This window comes from Rhinolophus ferrumequinum, chromosome 15 (genome assembly GCF_004115265.2).
Source record: "Rhinolophus ferrumequinum isolate MPI-CBG mRhiFer1 chromosome 15, mRhiFer1_v1.p, whole genome shotgun sequence".
Taxonomy (NCBI): Eukaryota; Metazoa; Chordata; class Mammalia; order Chiroptera; family Rhinolophidae; genus Rhinolophus; species Rhinolophus ferrumequinum.
In genome coordinates this window covers 2,840,263-2,862,399 of record NC_046298.1, presented here as the reverse complement: position 1 = coordinate 2,862,399, position 22,137 = coordinate 2,840,263, and the positions used below count along the sequence as shown (strand labels likewise).

The 22,137-nt window shown below is 44.0% G+C and overlaps 2 protein-coding genes across 7 annotated transcripts in view; one reads left to right on the top strand and one right to left on the bottom strand.

Moving 5' to 3' along the window:
* The window catches only part of MYLK3 (myosin light chain kinase 3), a 36,244-nt gene extending 21,298 nt beyond the window's left edge, over positions 1 to 14,946 (top strand). For all 5 annotated transcript variants that reach the window (XM_033128363.1, XM_033128362.1, XM_033128366.1 and 2 more), the window contains 9 exons: positions 1,037 to 1,142; positions 1,454 to 1,547; positions 1,983 to 2,092; positions 2,763 to 2,904; positions 7,231 to 7,301; positions 8,456 to 8,584; positions 9,458 to 9,610; positions 10,527 to 10,659; positions 11,596 to 14,946. In XM_033128363.1, coding sequence (XP_032984254.1) covers positions 1,037 to 1,142; positions 1,454 to 1,547; positions 1,983 to 2,092; positions 2,763 to 2,904; positions 7,231 to 7,301; positions 8,456 to 8,584; positions 9,458 to 9,610; positions 10,527 to 10,659; positions 11,596 to 11,655 — 998 coding nt within the window. In that variant the 3' untranslated portion in view covers positions 11,656 to 14,946. The remainder of the gene's footprint in view (positions 1 to 1,036; positions 1,143 to 1,453; positions 1,548 to 1,982; positions 2,093 to 2,762; positions 2,905 to 7,230; positions 7,302 to 8,455; positions 8,585 to 9,457; positions 9,611 to 10,526; positions 10,660 to 11,595) is intronic.
* Positions 14,947 to 17,541: 2,595 nt separating this feature from the next.
* Positions 17,542 to 22,100, bottom strand: ORC6 (origin recognition complex subunit 6). 2 transcript variants are annotated; one of them, XM_033128298.1, is made up of 7 exons: positions 22,004 to 22,100; positions 21,020 to 21,149; positions 19,676 to 19,839; positions 19,389 to 19,526; positions 18,909 to 19,021; positions 18,552 to 18,620; positions 17,542 to 18,043 (listed from the first exon to the last, which is right to left on the bottom strand). In XM_033128298.1, the coding sequence occupies exons 1-7, from the start codon at positions 22,066 to 22,068 to the stop codon at positions 17,916 to 17,918; spliced, it is 807 nt and encodes a 268-aa protein (XP_032984189.1). In that variant the 5' UTR covers positions 22,069 to 22,100; the 3' UTR covers positions 17,542 to 17,915. The 2 variants fall into 2 exon arrangements, with proteins under 2 accessions (XP_032984189.1, XP_032984190.1); XM_033128299.1 differs by having other exon boundaries at positions 19,389 to 19,478.
* Positions 22,101 to 22,137: the final 37 nt, after the last annotated feature.

The following is a 22,137-nucleotide window of genomic DNA, read 5'->3' as shown; positions in this document are numbered from 1 at the left end:
GAAAATAAGGCCTACCTGGACCATCAGCTCTAATGCGTCTTTTGGAGCAAAAATTAATATAAGACCCAGTATTATATTAATATTATATTATATTATACTATACTATACTATATTATGTAAAGACTGGATCTTATATTAAAATAAGACTGGGTCTTATATTAATTTTTGCTCCAAAAGATGCATTAGAGCTGATGGTCTGGCTAAGTCTTATTTTGGGGGAAACATGGTAGTGGAATTACTCCTGGTAGTGCTGAGTGTCCGTGACGGGGTCCAAACATGTCAGTCCAAGCTGCTGACTTCCCGCCATGGCGTCTTGCATCCCTTACTGCACAGCCCATGGCATTATGTTTGCTGGGTGTTCTGGATTCAGTTTTATTCCTCTACTCGATTTCATGTGCCCTTTCTAGGTTCCTACCACCCCTGAAGGACAAGATTTAAAAAGATATCTAAACCGTTTTTATCTTTCCAAGGCTTGGCACCCTCCATTTCCCCTCCAGACCACTGTCCACCCCCACCCCACCCCAAGGACTGACCCGCTAGGGGCTGCGTCACTGGCGCCCATGCCCTGTGCGGACAGACATCCAAGGGCAAAAGGAGAGGGAGGCTGGGAGTTTGTTTCTCCAGCTGCCTCCCTGGCACGCTGCCCTCGCTGGCCCTGCTGACTGTGCTCCCGCCATTGGACTCTGCTCCCTCGCTCTGCCCCACGTGCCTTCCATTTCTTGCGGCCACACTGACCCACCCCTGGCCCCTTCCCGACTTCAGTGACTAGACTGGACATAACCTCTCCATGTTGCAATGAGCACTAGCTGCCGGGAGACCCAGGTCGCAATCCCATCTGTCACTGTGTCACTGTGACCTTGGGCCAGTCACCTCACGTCCCTGGGACTCAGCTTTCTCCTCTGCCATGGGTGACTTGAATGAGATGATCCTTGAGAAGGGCAAAGGGCTTGTCACCTGGACCCAGTGGGTCTGGGATGGGTAACTGAGACGTGCGGGCTGCACGCAGGACGCTCACAGGCTATTGTGTCCTCAACAGACGACAGTCCGGCGCCGCCAGCCCCTTTTGAGCACCGGGTGGTGAGTGTCAAGGAGACGTCGAGCTCAGCGGGTTACACAGTGTGCCAGCATGAAGTCTTGGGCGGGTAGGTGGGCTTTCAGCTTTGATGAGGGGCGGGAGCGGGAGGGCCGGCAGGTTCCCAGGAACTGGCCGATTGAGCCAGGGCCGGGAGTGAGCTACCCTGAACATGTGAGTGGGCAGTCCATGGAGAGTGGGGTGAGGAGAGCAGGGGGCCCAGCTCTTCTCTAGGTTTTAGGTAGCCTGTGTGGAGTGGGGGCTATGACGTGCTTACTCGGGATAGAGGAGAGGTGGGACCAGGAAGCCCCGGGGACAGGATGGCCCACCATGTCGGGGCGGACCTCGGGCGCTGAGCCTGCTGTGTCGTCGTGCCTGCAGGGGCCGCTTTGGTGAGGTCCACAGGTGCACGGAGAAGTCCACAGGCCTCTCGCTGGCTGCCAAGATCATCAAAGTGAAGAGCGCCAAGGATCGGGTGAGACACGGCTCCGGGCCAACGGTGCCTCTGGGCATTTCAGGACTCCTTCACTTCCTTCTTGGCCCCCTACCCTGGGCCCCACACTGCCTCAGGCCCCTCCGTGCTGAGCAGGAATGCTGCCCACCTTTCCCGCCTCTTTTCCATGACTCCCACACCCCAATTAGCAGGTCACCTCACATCCTGGGCAGCAGGGTCCTCCTGGACCTTCCCAGTTTCCTGCTTGGGCCTCCAGTTTCCTATCTGTGAAATGGGTGGGTCCCTTCTGTCGTCAGAACCCGGTTTGGGTGGTGAGTTGAAGAGACCTGGTGTGAGAGCAGGAAACAAGGGCGAGGGGCGGCACGTGGATGCGTCCAAGCGTGTGTCTTGGGAGGCACAGCTGGCAACTCTTCCTGATCCGTTTCTTCAAACTCCTGTCCCCTCTGGCTCTGTAAGGAGGATGTGAAGAACGAGATCAACATCATGAACCAGCTGAGCCACGTGAACCTGATCCAGCTCTACGACGCCTTCGAGAGCAAGAACAGCTTCACACTGGTCATGGAGTAGTGAGTGTGGGGGTGGGGCAGCTTCTCCGGCAGGCTGGGGGCGGGGTTCTGGGCAGAGCCCTCCCCTCCCCCTCTCTGGGACATCCAGGGAATGCCATCACCTTCTCTGCTTGGCCTCCAGTAAGGAGCATGGAGGACAAAGCATTTGTCACAAACCAGTAGCGAGGGAGCCTGATTTGACCTGCAGATGTGTGCCAGTTTGGCCTACACAATTTTAAGTAACTTTGACTTAGTTGTTAGCAGTTAGAAACAGGGAAACTTCCCATGAAATCCTAGATACCTGGCTTTTCTTGAAGATGTAAAAGATCTAGTGATGCTGGACCTGGAAATGGGTCTAACTTGCCCATTTGGGGTTCTTGCTGTGTAGGTACTAACCAGGCCCTGTAGGTAAAAGGTTTACCACCTTGGCCGAGGGCATCCAGAGTGAGCCTGGGTTATCACGACTCCAGGCATCCCCGTCTTCCCTTTGGCCCATCATTTCCTTTTTACCACCTGCACTCTGCACTGGGAATGGGCCAGAACAAAGGTCCCCAGAAAAGCCCAGATGACAGTGGCACCCTTGGGCTCACCTGGGTTGGCCTGTTCTAGCTCCTGGAGCTAAGTTAAGGGTGGACAGGTTCTCTGAAAGCCTTGCTCAGTCCAACGCCTGACTCTCCCTTTGCCTTGGCAGTGTGGATGGGGGTGAACTCTTTGACCGGATCACAGATGAGAAGTACCACCTGACTGAACTGGACGTGGTCCTGTTCACCAAGCAGATCTGCGAGGGTGTGCATTACCTCCATCAGCACTACATCCTGCACCTGGACCTCAAGGTGGGTGGGTCCCCCGGCTTCCCTGCTGCTCTCTCATCTCTGAGAGTTCTCTCTGTCCGCCGGCAATCCTGGCTTCCCTTCCTGGCTCTCTGCCATTTCCTAGTTCTGGAGTGTGGGCAGACAAGTCATGTTGCCTTCCTGAGCCTCGGCTCTTCCATCTGTGAAATGTGGACAGCATACCTCTTGAAGCGTTATTTGAAGTTTAAATGATATAATGACTTTTTTCTTTAAAAGTTTCTTTAAGATTAGTTCTGGAAAAATTAAAATAGTTAACAAATATAGACAGTATAGAAATGTATGAGATAAACTGTGCAGGTTCTTCCCACCCAGTCTCTGTGTTGAGAGGTTTTCTGTATTAGCAATTTGACATGACACACAGACACACACAAAGGGAATCAGATTGTGCACCTCGTTTGTAAACTTGCCCTTGTTAGTTCCCAGTACACTGTAGACATCTTTTCTCATTCTCTTTAAGTGTCATGTGATATTCCATTGAATGAATGCAGTACACTTTCTTTTGTCTACTTGATGAAAAGTAAGCACTGATCCATGGCAGCCTTTTCTTTTCGTTCTTTTTATATATGGGTTTATTTCTGAGCTCTTTATTCCGTTCCATTGATCGATGTGTCTGTTTTTATGCCAGTACCATGCTGTTTTGATTACCATAGCTTTGTAATATAGTTTGAAACCAGGACATGTGGTGCCTCCAGCTTTCTTTTTTCTCAAGATTGCTTTGGCTATTCAGGGTCTTTGGTGATTCCATACAAATTTTAGGATTGTTTATTCTATTTCTGTGAAAAATGCCATAGGAATTTTGGTAGGGATCGCATTGAATCTGTCGATTACTTTAGGTAATTAGACATTTTAACAAGATTAACTCTTCCAACCCTTGAGCACGAAGTATCTTACCATTTGTGTCTTCTTCAATTTGTTTCATCAATGTTTTAAAATTTTCAGTGCACAGATCTTTCACCAACTTAGTTAAATGTATCCTAAGTACTTTTTGCTTTTTAATGCAATTCTAAATGGGTTTGTTTTCTTAATTTCTCTTTCTGATAGTTTGTTGTTAGTGTATAGAAATACAACTGATTTTTGTATATTGCTTTTGTATCTTAATACATCAGTATATATTTTGTATCAAAATGTACTGAATTTGTTTTTACGTTCCAATAGTTTTTTGGTGGAGTCTTTATAGAGTTTTCTGTATATAACATTATGGCAAATAGCGAGTTTTACTTCTTCTTTTTTATATTTGGATGGATTTATTTATTTATTTATTTATATATTTATTACCTAATTGCTCTGGCTAGGACTTCCAATACTATGTTGAATAGAAGTGGTGAGAGTGGGTATCCTTGTCTTGTTCCTGATCTTAAATGAAAAGCTGGAAGCTTTTTACCATTGAGTATATTATCTGTGGTCATGTTATATAGGGCCTTTATTATGTTAAGGTACGTTCCTTCTATACTCAGTTTATTGAGGGTTTTTAATCATGAAATGGATGTTGTTAAGTGCTTTTTCTGCATGTATGGAGAAGATCATATGACATTTATCCTGCATTTTGTTAATTTGGTGTATCACATTGGTTGATTTGCGTATGTTGAACCATCTGTGTGTCCCTGGAATAACTCCCATTTGATCATGGTGTATAATCCTTTAAAGTATTGTTGAATTTAGTTTACTAATATTTTGTTGAGGATTTTTACATCTGTGTTTTTCAGAGATACTAGTTTGCAATTTTCTTTACTCGTGGTGTCCTTGTCTGGTTCTGGTATCAGGGTAATGCTGGCCACATAAATGAGTTTGGAAGCGTTCCCTCCTCTTCTATTTTTTGGAAAAGTTTGAGAAGGATTGGTATTAATTTTTCATTAAATGTTTAGTAGAATTCATCAGTGAAGCCATCTGGTTCTGGACTTTTGTTTGTTGGAAGATTTTTCATTATTGATTCAATCTCCTTGCCAGTAATTGGTCTCATTAGATTTTCTATTTCTTCATGACTCAGTCCTGACAGGTTGTATGTTTCTAGTAATTTATCCATTTCTTTTAGGTTATCCAATTTGTTAGCATGTAATGCATAGTAATCTCTTCTGATCTTTTATATTTGTGTGCTATCAGTTGTAACATCTCTTCTTTTGTTTCTAATTTTATTTGAGTCCTCTCTCTTTTTTAAGTCTAGCTAAAGATTTATCTGTTTGGTTTATTTTTAAATTTTTTTACAGATTTTATTGAAATGCAATTGACATATAACATTGTATTAGTTTAAGGTATACAACAGAATGATTGATATATGTATATACTGAAAAATGATTACTGCAATGTTTAGTTACATCCATCACCATATATCATTACAATTTTATTGTGATGAGAATTTTTAAAATATTCTCTCTTAGCAACTTTCAAATATTCAATAAAATATTATTAACTATAGTCACTATGCTGTATATTACATCCCCAGAACTTATTTATATTTAGCAATATTGAATAAGGGAAAAAGAGAGAAAACTCATATTACTAAAATCAGGAATAAAAGACAGGACATTGCTACCAGCCTTACAGAAATGATAAAAAGGATACTAAGGGAATATTATGAAAAATTGTATGCCAATAAATTAGATAACTTAGATAAAATGGACAAATTCCTAAAAGACACATCCTACTGAAAACTGACTGAAGAAGAAATAAAAATTCTGAATATAACAAGTGCTCAAATTAACATTAAAAAATACCACTAAGAAAAGCCGAGGCCAGTATGGTGAATTCACTGGTGAAATCTACCAAATGTTTCAAGAAGAATAACAAACCTTACAAACTCTTCCAAAAAATAGAAGAGAAAGGAACACTTCCTTTCATTTTATGAGACCAGTCTTATCCTAATACCAAAACCAGACAAAGACCCCACAAGGAAACAACAGAACAATATCCCCTATGACTATAGATGCAAAATTTCTCAATAAAATATTAGCAAACTGAATACAGCAACATATAGAAAGGATTATACATATCACAAAATAGGAATTATCCTAAGAATGCAAGTCTTGTTTAACATAAAAACCAATCAATGTACTATGCCATATTAAAAGAATAAAGGACAAAATCACATAATCATTTTAACAGATGCTTGACAAAATCAAACAACTTTTCATGATAAAATCACTGAACCAACTAGGTATAGCAGAGAACGTTCTTAATCTGACAAAGGCTGTCTATGAAAAACCACAGCCAACGTATCGTATTTTGCTGTCTATAATGCGCTCCCGTGTATAATGCACACCCACATTTTTGGCCCAATCTTTCAGGGAAAAAAATTTTTTAATTTTTTAATTCAAATTTTTATTTGTTTATATTTAGGTACTTGTTTTTTGTATTATAAGGGAATTTTAGCATTTTATTTTTTAACATATTATGGTACAAGAAATTTTATGTAACAAATAATTACAAAACACAAGAACAGATACAAGTTACAAGAAATTTTATGTACAGCAACAAATTTACGATATTTACACATCATAGAAGGTCAAGAACGCTTCGTCATTGCAAGTTCATCATAAGTTCAACAAAACAAATTATTGTATTCCAGGATATTATTTTGCAGATGGATATTGTTATTGATTTCTAGAGTTACACTTTTAACTCATAAACATAAATAAAAGAATTGAAAACATTTATATAGATACGGAATAGATAAGGATGTTTGCTCTTGCCACTTCTATTAAACTTTGTACCTGAGGTTCTAACCAGGGCATACAGGCAAAAAGAAATAAAAGGCATCCAGATTGGAAAGGCAGAAGTAAAACTGTCTCTACTCACAGATGACACGATCTTTCTTGTACATAGAAAATCTCAAGGAGGGTGGGAGCAAACTATTAGGACTAATAAATTAGTTCAGAAAGGATTTAGTTGTCAACATTTAAAAGCATGGAATTTTCACATAAAAACTTGGATTTCTGGCTTCTCTTGAGGACTAAGGAGCTGCATTCCTGTGTGGCTGTGGCTGGAGCTGCAGTCGCTACCCCTTTACACAGGTCTTCCAGGTCCCCCCAGTTCATGCTACGTACGGTCACACACCAGCCCATTTCATTTATTTTCAATGTCTATCATCCGTCTATCTGTCTACCTATCTATCTATCATCTATCTATCTGTGTGTCCGTCTGTCTGTGTATCTATCATCTATCTATTCACCTATTTACCCATCCCTGTAGGGCTGCCCTGAGCCATTCATTTCCCTTGGAGCCTGGGAAACTGAGGCCTCTTGACAAATGAGTGTGGGAGCTGCAGACCTTCTTAGCTGCTGATTGAGCCTAACCAGACTTTTCTTTCTTTCCCAGCCAGAGAACATACTGTGTGTCAATCAGACAGGACACCAAATAAAGATCATTGACTTTGGGCTGGCCAGAAGGTAAGGTTTTGGCACTTTGACAGAACTCCTTGGGACTCTTTCTGGCTTTCCCAGGCACGGTTACCCACGGCTCAGCCAATTTTTGAGTTTTGTGACTGACACAAGAAAGCTCTCTCAAAGAGAGGCTGGTAGCCCATTGTTAGCACGGCGAGTGGGGCTTTGTACTGTGAGCTCTGCTTCATCCTGGGAAAGTAGCTTCCTGGGGCTGAGAGCCTGGGCCTTCCCTCCCCTAGAGGGCGCCATTCCTTCCTCGCTTTAGCCGCGGGCCCTCACAGGCCAGTTGCCAGGGCAGGGGTGGAGCACGCTGTCAGAGGAGGGCTTGAGCTCTCTTCCCGCCCACTGCACGGCTGAGACTGGGTGAGACTTGCTGTTCCGGCACTGGGTGGTGTTGGCTGGGTGGGCTCCGGGTCTGCATTTGCCTGGCTCTCAGCAAACTTGGAAGAGAGGAGACTGCCTTTTGGAAACTCACTTCCCTGGTGTAAAGCAATTGGGGCATGCTGGCAGTATATTCATATTGTTCTTCCCTGTTTCTCAGTGGCCTTATCTGTAAAATGGGGACAGTGATCGTACCTGCTTCATAGGGCTGTTGTGAGGATGAGAAGTTTATATATATAACGCTTTTAGCATGGTGCCTGGCAAATAGGAAGTGCCTGTTTAATGTTGCTTTTTTTAAATATTTAATTTTTTTAGAGCAGTTTTAGTTTCACAGAGAAATCAAGGAAGAAACGAGATTTCCCACAGGTCCCCTGCCCCCACACATGCAAAGTCTCCCCCATCATCAGTGAATATTGAGGAAGCTACATTGACACATGATAGTCACCCCAAGTCCACCCCCACTGCACACACCAGAGAGCCGACCGCCACGCACAGCTTCTACCCAATTTGTGCTCATTCACGTGGCTGCATGCCGAATAAGATGTGCTGATCTCCTCTCCTCCCCAGATTGTAAATGCCTGGAGGAGAGGGCTGGTTTTCTGGAGTGGGGCTCTGGGGGTGTGATGATTCCCCCGGAAACCATGTGTGTGGTGGGATGTGAGGTCCGGACAGCATGGCCGACAGGAAGGGTCCGGGAATGTCTAGCTTCCACCAGCAATGAGTCAGAGCCTCCACATCTTCTCCCAGGGCTCACTCCGTGGTCCTCTTCCCCCCCCCAGGTACAAGCCGCGGGAGAAGCTGAAGGTAAACTTTGGGACTCCTGAGTTCCTGGCCCCGGAAGTCGTCAACTACGAGTTTGTCTCGTTCCCCACGGACATGTGGAGTGTGGGAGTGATCACCTACATGCTGTGAGTGCCCAGGGCCTGGCTCCCGCCGGCTGGGGGCCACCTGTCATAGTTTGACTAGCCTTAGACGTCACCACAGTTTGAGTGAGAGTCGTTTATTGGGGCGGCGTGCCCAGGAAGCCCCAACAGAGAGTGGGAGGTGAGATGGGGAAGGAGGGCGGCTGGTAACCACTGTGGGCAACTGGAGTTTAATCGTCGGGGGCTCTGGGGTCCATCGGGGACCACTCCAGCAGAGTTACTGCGTCCGAGGGGTGAGGGACCTGGGGTACGTACGAGTGTACACCCACTCTGATCAGTTACTGCTCGTGGGCCTACCCCAGGGGCACTAACTCCCCGAAACATTCCGATCCACTGGAGAGAAAGCGCTCCGGCAGAGAAATGCAGTCCAGGGGGTGGCGCGTGAGGAGGGGTGCGCGGGGCAGGACACCTGTCCCCTCCTCTGCCCCTCCCCTGTGTTCCCTGTTTCCTGTGGGCTGAGGATGCACAGGTAGGGTGCACTGAGAGGAGGATTGTGCAACGACCAAACACTGTCCTGTCTGTGTGGACTGCCCTCGCCTCTTTCCTCAGAGGCGCTTTGCCTCGCTCCCAGTCAACTGGGTAGGGATCCAATGTACTCTTTACTTCAGGGGAAGGGGAAGAGAGGTGAACGTGATGGGGTTTATGTGAATGCTCTTTCTTGCTTCCATTTGTCAGTCCTTCCACGTCCGCCCGATTCCCGCTCCCCTTCCTGTGAGAAGTAACGCGGGGTATTACTGTTTTGAACCCTCTTGGTTTTGATTAGTTCTGCTGGAATCTTGTAAGATTCCTCTCCCCTCCGTTGACACGTGTTGGCAGATGTGGCTTATACATACTGACAGTCCTTTCTCTCCTCCGTAGACTCAGTGGCTTGTCCCCATTTCTGGGGGAGACAGATGCTGAGACCATGAATCTCATTGTCAACTGTAGCTGGGATTTCGATGCCGACACCTTTGAAGGGCTGTCGGAAGAGGCCAAAGACTTCGTTTCCCGGTTGCTGGTCAAAGAGAAAAGGTACCTTTATTGCTTGTCACTCACCAACCGTTCTGATGGTGCCCACCGATTGGGGGCTGAGAAGTTTCGGGATGCTGGGCAGGTCCTTTCTTCTGTGGATCGGTTCTGTCCAGGATTTCTTAGGCTGCTACTTCTTTGGAGCAAAAAAGGTAGCAGGGAAAGTGACGAAGGAAATCAATTAGAAAACAAACACTAGGAGGAGTTTTAGAATGGACCATATTTAGAAATTAGTCCTATGCCCAAGTTATCTCTTGTCATAGGCTAGTGTTGGGGAAAAAGTTGAGATATGCAGGTGCTATTTCCCCGAATAAAGGCCAGAAAACCTCACTTCTAGATGAGGAAGGCCTGCTTAGTTTTCAGCAGCCGTCACAGTCCTGGGTAGAGCCCTCAGTTGTCTGATTCTCAGACATTGGGAATAACTGCACATGATCCAGGAGTGAGGCCCGAGGCTCTGGGCTCTGAGAACGCATAGTTCCCTGGCCTTCACTCTTTGGTTTCTTTCTGATTGTGAAAAGTATGGGAGGAAAAATATTTCTAATTCAGATGAACCAGTTAACGTTTTTCTGGAAGGAGAGATGAGCTTCTTTACAAGGCTCATCGTCGTTTACTTCTTAAGAGCAACTCCAGGTACAGCTGGGCTTCCTGCAGCCCTGTCTGGACGCCCCCACCCACTCCCTGGGAGGCGGCAATTAATCACTGGGATAAGTCCCTCTACAGAGCACAGGGAACATCTTGCTGAAGACTTTCTCGAACCTCTAAGGAGGGGAATTTTAGACATGAGGAGTTCCCTTTTTGGGAATCTGCCTACATGATTAATCTGGTCCACTGACTCAGGCATCCCACCCCACTGAAGTAGTGTTTGCACAACCAGAAGGGCAGCACCAACTAAATGTCTCATCTGTGTTTGATTTTACAGCTGCAGGATGAGTGCCACACAGTGTCTGAAACACGAGTGGCTAAATAATTTGCCTGCCAAAGCTTCAAAATCCAAAGTTCGTCTCAAATCCCAGCTATTGCTGCAGAAATACATGGCTCAGAGGACATGGAAGGTATCTTATCCTTTTCGTAAAGGCAGCATTTGTCTTCCTAATATATCCTTTGAAAGAATGGTAACTAAGTTTTTACTTACATTTTTGACTCTAAATAGAAAGATTAAGGGAAAAAGAAAAACCCTCTCTTATGGTAAAACCTGTTAGCCAGAGTGAAAAAATGCCACAGACCAAAAATGACTGGCATAAAAGTGGCAGTTAGTTTGTACTTACATTGACGCTTGAAGTGACAGAATTAAGTTAGAGCACATTCTCAGTGACAGTAGTAATGGGTCGCTGCGAAGTAGCTGCTTGTAGTTTGAGGTGCAATTCCGCCATGTTTCAGAAATAGGGGCTGGGAAAGCCCTATTAAAAAGCTTTATAATTTTGTTTACAACAGGACTCTTTGGTACCAAGGACGTAAAACCTATCTTAAAAACCATTGTCCTCCAGGGAAGGGACTTTCCAGCATTTTGATATTAACTCAGGTCCTTGTTAAAAAGCAAAATTCTTCACCTAGAGAACCAGTACCCACGTGTCATAAGCACGCACACACTTAGGAAACACAAATATCCCATTTGCTTAACAGAGTGTGATGCACTTTGTTATTTTCTATTCTGTGATACTTGGTTTCATTCAAAAAAATTCTGGTTGTAAGCTACTAATTTCATGACCCACTGGTGGTGTGTGAGTCACAAGTTGGAAAACACTGTTCTAGGGTGCTCCCTCGTTCATGTGAAAAGGATAACGTGTTTTCTCACTTCATACTTGCTCCACGAGGGCCCCTAAAAGTCACATCACCATTCTATAATTTTGCTAGAATCTTCTTTTCCCCTTTAGGTTATTGGTTTTAAACAAACCCAAGTGCCTAACTTGCTGAAATCTTTTTATTGTTTCTCTTAAAACAATTGGTCTAAAAATGCTTTCCCCCCTCTTTTTTTCTCTCCTCATCTCAAGAAACATTTCTATGTGGTGACTGCTGCCAACAGGTTAAGGAAATTTCCAGCTGGTCCCTAATCCTTGCTCTGCTGCTCCCACAGGCCGAGAAATGATTGAAGCCAGTGGTGAAGTGATGACTCAAGATTTTAAGTAATCTGTCCTTTTAGTAATATTGATTCCAGTGATTTTGTAAAAAAAAGGGTTATGGGTGTTACCTTCCTTGTGGGTGAAAAGTGGCTGTAAGGAAAGTGACTTAAGAACGTTTTTCTGCCTTGTAAGGTCACTTAGTTTGAAATGCTGTGTTTACTTTCCAAATATCCCTACTTTGGGTGATAAGTGTAGGTGTGCTGTGGGGAGGTAGGGAAGCTTCTGTTTGGCATATGTCACATTGAAATTCTAAACATTAAAGAACCCAAGAGATTGTTACATGGGGCGTGTTATTCAGTTACGTCCTTCAGTACACAGAACGCCTAGGATCTGGATTTGCTCAAGTGTGACTCGCGTTTCATTGCACTGCCTGCTGTGGTATAGAGGTATGTGGGCTTAGGGCAGTGGGCCTCAAACCTTTCCTCACTTGTGCTCCCTTTTGAGAATCAAAAAATGTGCATCCTTTAACAGTCTTTGTAATTTCAAAAGATACCAGCTGTCATGGCTCCATCAGAACAATGATCATTTTGAGTGTACTTTTAAAATCTGTACCCACCTCGGCCCTCTCCTCATTCTGCCATCCTCGTCCGCCTCCCTCAGGTATGAATCTGTGACCTAGTAAGTCTGGCACCTGATATGCAGTATGGGAAAGAGGCAAGAATGCAGTGACGTCCAGCTTTCTGAGGAAAACAGAACCATACATCAGGAGAGGACAGGGGCACTGCTCTCCTAGCGACTTTCAGTGTTGTCACTTAGCTGACTTATAAAGTGATTAACGAGGAGTACTCTATGATTCACAAGTACACGTCCTTTTAATTGCCTGACGTTTGTGCTGTTCCCCTGACCTCTCAGGTCAGCAGTTTTAGGGGGAGTTGTTAAGTAGCCGTGCAACAGTCGCATAGCCTTTCAGGATTTTTGTCCAAATAAAGACTTTGTTTGGCAGAGGACACGGACGTGGGGAGGGAGGCAGAAGGTGGAGAGGTTAATGCCACAGCTACAGGTCTCAAGCTGACTGCCCTCTGGACCGCTTACCCTCGTGGGGGACTGAGATTCCAGTGCAGCATGTCAGGCCTGCTCCAAGCCGCCCGCTAACTGGTGAACACCGGAGCTGGCCGCGGGAAGCCTCCCTTTCCCGAGAGAGGAACAGTAACCAGTCAGAGGCTTGGTTTGGAAGCGTCAGTTACCTCTCTGAAAAAGGCTTTTGAGGGCAGCCTGCAGAAGGCGCTAGAGACGATGGATGGCGTCTAGTTCTGTCTAGTTCGGTTCTCTGGGAATGGTCTGCATCTTCCCCAGAAAACTGTACTTAGGTGCCATGATTTAGAAAACCACTGTCTGACAGAAATAAAACACGAGCCATATACGTAATTTGAAAATTTCGAATAGCTCCTTCAAAAACAAAAAACCTGGTGAAATTAATTTTAATAATTTATTTAACACAAGAATTCAAAAACATTATTTCAATATGTAATCAACATAAAAATTATAATGAGATACTTTATATTCTTTTTTTCATATTAAGTCTCCAAAATTGGGTGTTTCAATTAAAGTGCTAGGTTTTCATCAGATATACTTAATTTATATTTAGAGTTCATGAAATTTACTGTGGAAAATATACTCACATACTCAAGTTGTTCAAAACATCTGAAACATTTTCTAATAGTTGAATTAAACTTCCATTTTTACATTTAATTAAAATGAAATAAAATTAGAAATTCAGTTCTGTAGTTGTTATTAGTGACATTTTAAGTGCTGAATAGACACATGTGTTTAGTGGCTTCTGTACTCGACGGGGCAGATATAGAAAGAATCCTTTATCAAATCCTACTTTATGTTTTCTTCCATATGCTGTTCTTTACCTAGGGAAAGAAATTCTCTCCAAAACCCCCTTGAGGAGTTTATTTAGGTCAGGCTCAAACAACTGAGAGGTAATGTGGATTTTAGCCTCCCTTATCTGAAATTCGAGTGGCTTTTATGAAGCTTTAATTTTCTGGATATTTTTAATTCAGTACTTTACTGGTGTGTACTTAGCTCAAAAAGGTTTTAGACTATAGCTGGGCCAGTATCAACTATTTCTAATGGGAGTTTTCCGTTTAAATAAGCAGTCACTGGACACTGCTGGGCAGAGAAACTGGAAAAGGTAGTTAGGACCCACTTTCTTCACCTATCAGATTGGTGACAGTATGGGGAAATGGAAATTTTCCACTCTTGATGGATATGTATCAAAATAAAAGCCATGCCCACACTTTCACCCAACAATTCCATTTCTAAAATTTATCCCTCAGCAATACTTGGACTAGTGGACAGAGATTTATGCAAAATGATACTTATTCCAACAGTGTTGCAAACAACCCAATGGAAACAGCCAGCAGGTTTAGTTCACTAAGTTTTGCCACATGCATATAGGGGAATACCTTGCAGCTGTTAAAAGACACAGCTAGATGCACAGACAGCAGCTTTTCTTTTTTCTTTCTTTTGTTTTTTGGTTTCAAACAGAGCTAGGATATTTGGGGAGAGCTTGTTTGAAGGCAGTGATTTGAAATTTAAGCTATTTCATAATTTTGCTCCTCAGAGTTACAGAGAAGCTAATTAGGTTGAAGCTTCAGAGACCCTCTGAGGCCGGGGGAGGCCACCTTGCCATGTGTTCACACAGTCGTATGTTACACAAATTCTTAAAAAGTAAGGTATTTAAAAATTCGTTTCCTTAAAGAGGGTCCCCATGTTATATAAGCTTCTAGCCCCACAAAACCTCCTATCAAATCCAAGCTGTTTAAGTAATCAGTGATCCATGGTTTAGCTCACTTAAAAATCCTGTGTTGATGTAAGGAACATCTAAACCTATGTGGAATTTTTATGAGTTTATTTTAGCCAAACTGATGACGGGGAACAAGATCTGCAATGCTCCTAACAAACATCTTTTCATTACAAAAAAACTATAGGACATATATACGGCATCATCCTAATTGTGGAGAGACATATGCTTATACGTGCATTAACATTTTCTAGGATATGCAAGAAACTTCCCTGTGAGGTATGGAAAGTGGGTGATAGGGCAAAGAGAATTCCACTTTTTGCTTTATAACTTTCTGAATCATTTGAATGTTTTTCTTTTTTATAATGAGCGTGTGTCGCTTTTATAATTAAAAATTAGCAACCCAGTTGTCATGTGTGGACCTTGTTTTACTGTGATTTGAGCAAACAAACAATAAAAAGATATTTTAGAGACATCCAGGGAAAAATAATTCTAAATTGCATGTGTGGTGATAGAATTTCTATTGATTTTGTGAGATGTGATGACGGTGATGTGATTGGTTACTGTGTAGGTTAAATGACTTCAGGAAAACTAAATGACTTCAGGAAAACTATACACGAGTATAGTTAAGCACGTGTCGGGTGTGGGTGATCAGTACGTGGTTTCATTATATTGTCCTCTTTACTGTTGTGTATATTTGAAAACTTTCATGATAAAAAAGTTTTTAAGTCAGTTAAACCATGAGGAGCTGTTAAGAACTGAGCTTCCCAAGCCTTTACAACAGTATTGAAACACGTGGACTTAGGAAGCAGTAAGCTTCCATCACTGGGAGTATCTGAACATGCTGGAAAATTGCTGTGGGAAGAATTCCTGCCCTCACAGGACATTTGGACAAGATTGCTTTAAGAAGTTCCTCTTCCCCCGACTAATTTAAGAGATAACCAAGTTCCAGATAATCCAAATAATTATCACTACCTACTTTTACGGCATAGAGGGGAAAAAAACGTCACAAACTGTACTTTGATTATCATTTATGGAATCAACAGTGAAAAGGCAACCTAAGAAATGGGAGGAAATATTTGCAGATCATAAATCTGGTAAGAGGTTAATTATCTAGACTCTATAGAGAACTCCTACAACTCAACAACAACAAAAAACCCCACACCACTCCGTTCAAAAATGGGCAAAAGACTCTAATAGAATGTTTTTCCATAGAAATACACAAATGGCTGAAAGCACATGAAAAAGCGCTCAGTCATCATCAGGGAAACGCAAATCAAAACCAGTGAGATGGCACCTCACATCCATTAGGATGGGCTATCAAAAAAGAGAAGTGTGGGTGGGAGGTGGAGAAACTGGAACCCTGTACTGTTTGTGGAAATGTGATATGGAGAACAGCGTGGCGGTTCCTGACAAATGTAAAGATAGAATTAGCATATGATCCAGAAATCCCACTTCTGGTTTACATCCAAAGGAATTGAGAACAGGGTTGCAGATTGATATTTGCACCCCCACATTCATAGCAGCGTTGTTCACAATTGCCAAGAGGTGGGAGCAACCCAACTGTCCATCAACAGAGGAGTGGATCAACAAAATGTGGTCTGTCCACACAATGGACTATTATTCAGCCTTAAAAAGGAAGGCCATTCTGACACCTACGACGTGGAGGAATTTCGAGGACATTATGCCAAGTGACATACGCCAGTCAAAATGACAAATGCTGAATGATTCCACCTATAGGAGGTACCAAGCGGGGTCAAATTCAGACAGAAGTAGAATGGTGGTTGCCAGGTGCTGGGGGAGGGGGGTGTTTAATGGATCGTCAGTTTTGCAAGATGGAGAGTTCTGGAAATCGGTTGTGTAACAGTGTGACTGTCCTTCACATTACTGAATTGTATACTTAAAAATGGTTAAGATGGTAAATTTTATGTTACGTGTATTTTACAATTAAAAAAAAGTGAATGTGTTTAACTTTACCTGAAGAGTCAATAGCTTCTGACTGAAAGCTAGAAATTTCAATCTTGGTGCCAAATAAAAAACAAATCTTATACCTGCTTAAAATAAACGAGGAAAAGACTCACTTATCCGTTCTAGGTCAAAGTAGTTAACAAGAGCTGCTATTTAGTGACTGCCTTCTAATGGTGCATGCACTTTGCAAATATTACCTTTAATTCTCACCAGATAGATAATATCTCCGTTTTATAAATGAGGAAACGGGGGCTCTTTAAGGCTTTGGAATTTCCTTAGAGTGGAAGTGGCAGAGCCAGAATTTAAATGCCACTGTGTGTGTGGTTCAGTCCCCTCCAGCACAGGCTGGCTGCATATTATGCCTGCTGGGATCACTCGTGTGGCATTTCTTTAGCCTTTGCCTGCTCAGTGTCACATTTAGCACCCCAGGTATCTGGAGCATGCATTATGTCTCACTTATAACAGATCAAAGGCAACCACTGTCATTGATAACCATTCTGAATAGGTTTTCAAAACTTGGTTGCAGTCACTTTACTGCATTCTTCACGGAAATATTTAACTAGATCATGGATTCCTAATTTTAAAGTCATGTCTGGCATGATACGTCAGAGGCAACTTGTCTTCATAAAGGCCCTTGCCATTGTTTTAGAGTAAGTAGTATTTAATAAGGTTACATTTTTTAGTAGGTGGATATCAGAGAAAATAAACGTTGGTCCCTTGGTTTAATACGGTGCTAATGTGTAATTATGTGAGCCTGTCTGTGAGTTTCTCTCTATAGTCTAATTTTACAAAATACTAATAGCAGATACTGTGCCAAATGGTCTGCTTGGATTCGCTCAGAACTCATCCAAATGAGTAGACACCATTTTCAGTCCTACTTATGGGAGAGGCACAGGGAGTGAATGGCTTCGTGGGTGTCAAGTGGCTGAGCAGGGTTTCCCCGGGCAGTGATGCCAGAGCCGTGCTCTGGGAGCAGTGGTTCAGTGTCCAGCCACCTGGCTTGCTTTCTGCGAGAACAGACAGCTGCCCAACCCGAACCCCAAACCGACAACAAAAGCACTTGAATACATATAAAAGCATTTATTAACTTAAGTGTACCATATATTGATTTAGCCAAACCAAGAAACTTCTACAAAAGCTTAAGTAAAACCTGAGCCTCCATTCAGCCTGAAATCCATAGGACAGGGCAGCCTGGATGGGATACGAGCCCTGTCTTTTGCTTCAAATGAAAGGGTGAAATGGCTCCAATCCCATTCTGCAGGAGCGCAGACCTGTGGGGAGCCAAGGTTTTGCCACGCAGGCATCGTGCTGAGCCAGTCTGGGCCAGCCTGCTGCCCAGAACTCGGCCTTGTGCACTTTCTTGTTACTGAGGCCGCAGTCTTAGGGTCCTGCTCTAAAAGTCCAAACACAATTCCAAAGCCGAGGTGGTGGATACACTGTCTCTCTGTAGCACACAGCAGTCTGGAAGCTGGAGTCACTCTGCGGTAGCCTTTTGTGCTTTGGCAGCATTTTCCAGAATTTCCCTTTTCCACGCTTCATAGTCCTGCATCAGATCTTCATCTTCTTGCGGCTTCTGTGGGACTTCGACGGCCTTTTCTACTTCTGTGAGAGAAGAATTTCAATAGCGTTTCAAAATTCTCGTGTTTACAAATGAAGTAAGGAAAAAAAAAGGAAACTTGTTGAAAGCGTCTGATCATTACAGTCACAGGGACGCTGCAGCCAACATGTCAGCTTCTGGTTCTGCCACCCCACACACTGTAAGACATCCTGATTCGAGTGAACATTTGTCAGGCGTTCACCTTGGACCTGACAGGCACTGAACCGAGCACTTGCATTCTGCCCTCACAGTTCCGTGAAGTGGCTGCCAACGTGAATCAGCTGTATAGGTTTGGAAAGTGAGACTCACAGAAAGTCCGTGATGCCCCTGAAATTACAGAGCCAGCGGCGGTGAAGCGGGATGTGCCCCTGGGCTGTCTGGCTGCAGGTGTGCTCTCAGACGACACGTCTGCTAACCTGTCCCTGAAGCAGCACACGATTACTCACTGCTCAGAACCCACTGTCCACTCTCCTGCTGCACTAATGGTGGTCGGCCAGTGTCAGGACACCTTACCCTTTGCTGGACGTTCAGCCACTGTCTTCCTTTTCTTCTGGCGCGGACAAGCTGAATCTTGAGGCTCTCCTTGAAGGAAAAAAGTGTCATCCAGGTGAATTTCCTCCTGTTCCCAATTTCAGTCGTTGGGCATGTTTTAGATGACAAATAAAAACTAGAAACCTTGACTGACCCAATACTAGGATAAGGAGAAGTAAATGACCTTGCCCTTCTCTTGGCTTTGGCTTCTCCTATCAGACTTGAGAATTACTGTTACTGCAGCTTTTGCATATGGAGGCTGGCATTTAACAGTGAAGCCTGTTAACAGAGAATCTACAACATTTTCGAACATTCCTGAAATATGGAATGAATACCCACCGTTCATCTGCTGTCCGATCTTCTCTAATTGTTTACACAGTCGATCAAATATGGCTTTTCTAACACCGGATATGGCTACCATTTTATTTTTATCCACCTTTAGCTTTAAAATCCTACAAAAGAATTTGATAAATTACTACTCTTAAGACCAGTATAGTTGTTTTTTTATTTTTTTAAATGACTGGAAAATCACAGTGGCCACTGTTTTAATGACAGACTTCATGAATTATTAAAGGTAGACCCTGAAATCAGAATACTCAGCTTATATGTACGCTGCCACTTGGCAAGTACACTTCTGGCAGCTGTAGTCCAAATTGTCAGCCGTATCGAAGATAAGCTGGATCCATGGACATTATCCCTAATGCCATTCATACAGAAAACTAGGCTGAGTTGAAGGAAGTTAAACTAGAAGTACTATGTGGGCATGAGCAATGCACTTGTGAACTGTGGGCTTTACTGAGTGTTCAAAGGCACACTTACTTGCACGCGGAAAGCAGGGCAGCCGTGGTGAAAAGCGGCCTGGATAAGTCAAGATCCACTTGTTGTGTTTGTGGCAGATGGGACTCGTAGCTGAGGGAAAGCAATGTTTGCAGAATTACTGGTTCAAAAATATCAAGGCTGAAAATGCAAATCAGAATTAAAGCTATTCAAATGCATGATATATGCCTGGCACTTCAGCATATTAGTTTAGTTTTTAACCCAACAGTGGATAACTTTGCTTTATGTATCAGTATAAATTTTCAGTGAAGGTTCTTTATGCCTCGTACCTTTGTAGTAACTTTGCAGCCATGCTCACTGCTTCAGTGCAGCTAAACTGCACAGCTAGGTCTCTTATTCCGATATTAGAATTCAGGCCCAGTAAACACTCCAAAGACTTAAGACAGCTCTGATATATCTTCTTGTTCAAACCAGAAAGTTTAGTTAAATAAGCCTTTGAAAGGAGAAACACACACAAATCATAAAAATCATAAGTTCTATATAGCAGTGCCTCAGATTTTCAAATTCATTCATTCAGTCTGGGGCAAGTCACTCTAAAGGTTTAGCTTTGTTTAGTCAACGATAAATAATCATGTCAAGTGAAGTTCTGCTCTCAAGGGGCTTGTACTTTAGAAAGGCAGGCAGGCATATGCACAGACAATTTAAAAAACAACGATGTGTAACTACAGCCAAGCTGGGAATAAAAAAGCATAGGAATTGCATATATAGTCACCCATTTTTTAACAAAGGGGCCAGCATGCAATTCACTGGGAAAAGGAAGGAGGGAAATAGTGGGAGTGGGGAGGGGAGGGGTAGTGTGTGGAGGAGGCACAGGGATAGGAGAGAGAAACCAACTCTGCCTGGGACAGTCAGACAAGCTTCATAAAGGATGGAACAGCAGTGCAGGCTCATGGAAGACAAACAGGAGCTTGCCAGAAGAGCGTTCCAGGTTAAACAAAAAGTTGGTGCATTTACAAAGCCACACGCCACTCAAGTACATGGTCTGTTAAGTGAACGGTGTGGCTTGAGGTTACTATTGAAGAGAAGCTGGAGAGTCTGATGGTAACGGGGAGCCAGCTCACTGGGAGCCAAGGGTGTTTTCAATGCCTCATTTACTGAGTGTATCACTAAGTGACAGGTGCGGAGTCAAGTGTGTTACATACAGGAGACAAGAATCCAGTGACTGGATATTATTCCCACTTTAGGGATGAGAAAACTGAAGGCTCAGGGCTAGCAACTGGTGGTGCTGAGAGCTGTTCTCAGCATGTGACCCTTCCTGAGTCCATAGCTTGTGTTCTCAACCACTGTACCACGAGAAGAAGACACGTGGTTTTAAATTACGTGCTTTAGGAGGAGGAGGTGAGCAGCAGTGTGGAGCATGGTTCTGAGTAAAGAAAGACGGGGCCAGGGAAATTAGATGGTAAAGAGTAAAGAGGATGTTGCAAACATTTCTTTTCCCTCCACCTCGTCAAAATGGTTTTCAAATTCATCTAGAATAACAACATATGATGACAGCCAGGCAAATTCTAAAACACAAGAGTTTGGATGGGGTCTAGTCCAACTAGAAATTAAAACGTATGATTAAGCTTTGATGTGGCAGTGGATCATTCAGACATTCAAAGGGACCTACTCACCCTGTCCCGGGGACACTTCATACAGGAAGCTGCAAGGTCCAGGCACATGACTGCACTGCTGGTCTGTGTGGTACGTGCAGAGAGGCGAGCACACTTCACCTGGGACAGTCGCAAGTACTCCTCTGCTTTCCTGTTTACAAGGACAGCATGTTCACTAAAACTCTTTACCAGAAGTTTGCCCAACACTTTGGTAAACAACGAATACAGCCTGGTGGCGTCCACTGTAAGTCTAACTCCTATGCAAACGTATGTGGGGCTGGGAATGAAAGCCACATCCTCTGAGGAGGACGGGGTGCTCTGACTCCAGACACCACGATGCTCAAGTGCTTTTAGGCAAAAGTAAGTTCTTCAGTTCCTCCAGAAAACAGCCCTGCCTTCATCGTTCCATGACTGTAACAAGCAGGAACCATCAGAGGCTGGCGGGTTATACTGGGATTTCTTTTGGCCCTACTTCTACACCCGCGGTTCTCTAATGTACGAGACAACGACCGTGGGGTTTGTGAAAACAGATTGCGGCATCCCATCCCCCGAGTTCCTGATCAGTAGGCGAGGGGTGTAGCTCAAGAATTTGCATTTCTAACAAGTGTCAGGATACCGAAGCCCTCCGAGGCCTTATTTGCATTTTTTATTAAAGGCAGCCGCCAGGCCGCGCTCTGTCGTTCCCGCACGTCACCCAGCTTGGTGGTGTATGTCGTTCTTGCCATCACAGCCAGAGACCTCCATGGGGTCTGTACCCCTGTACCCCGTCTGTCTGGTTCACCGCCGCAAACAGGCTCTCAATCAGTATCCGAGGAAAGACCGAAGTTCTCCGTTTCCCTCTCCCATCCACGCGCACACCACGGAGTCAGCTGTTGCGCAGGACGTCTACATATAAGACCACCGCCGGGAAGGTTTTCTTGAGATGCGGCCTAAATCCCGCGGGAGAGAAGCGGCTCTCGCTCGGGGAGGGCACAACGCCGCTGAGGCGTGCGCGGCCGTACTCACCTCAGCACTTTGGGCTCGGCGATGCCCAGGCGCGACGCTAAACGCGGGATCAGCCCAGACTCCATGGCGCACACTAGAAATACACGCGCGAACAGAAGCGAAGTAGAAATACACGCGCGAACAGAAGCGAAGCG

Coding starts and splice junctions, on each gene's coding strand:
- ORC6 (XM_033128298.1), bottom strand. CDS start 22,068: ATGGAGTCTGGGCTGATCCCGCGTTTAGCGTCGCGCCTGGGCATCGCC. Junction 19,022..19,388: donor GCCCTGCTTTCCGCGTGCAA/GTAAGTGTGCCT, acceptor ATTCTTTTGTAG/GATTTTAAAGCTAAAGGTGG. Junction 18,621..18,908: donor GATCGGACAGCAGATGAACG/GTGGGTATTCAT, acceptor TTTTCCTTCAAG/GAGAGCCTCAAGATTCAGCT.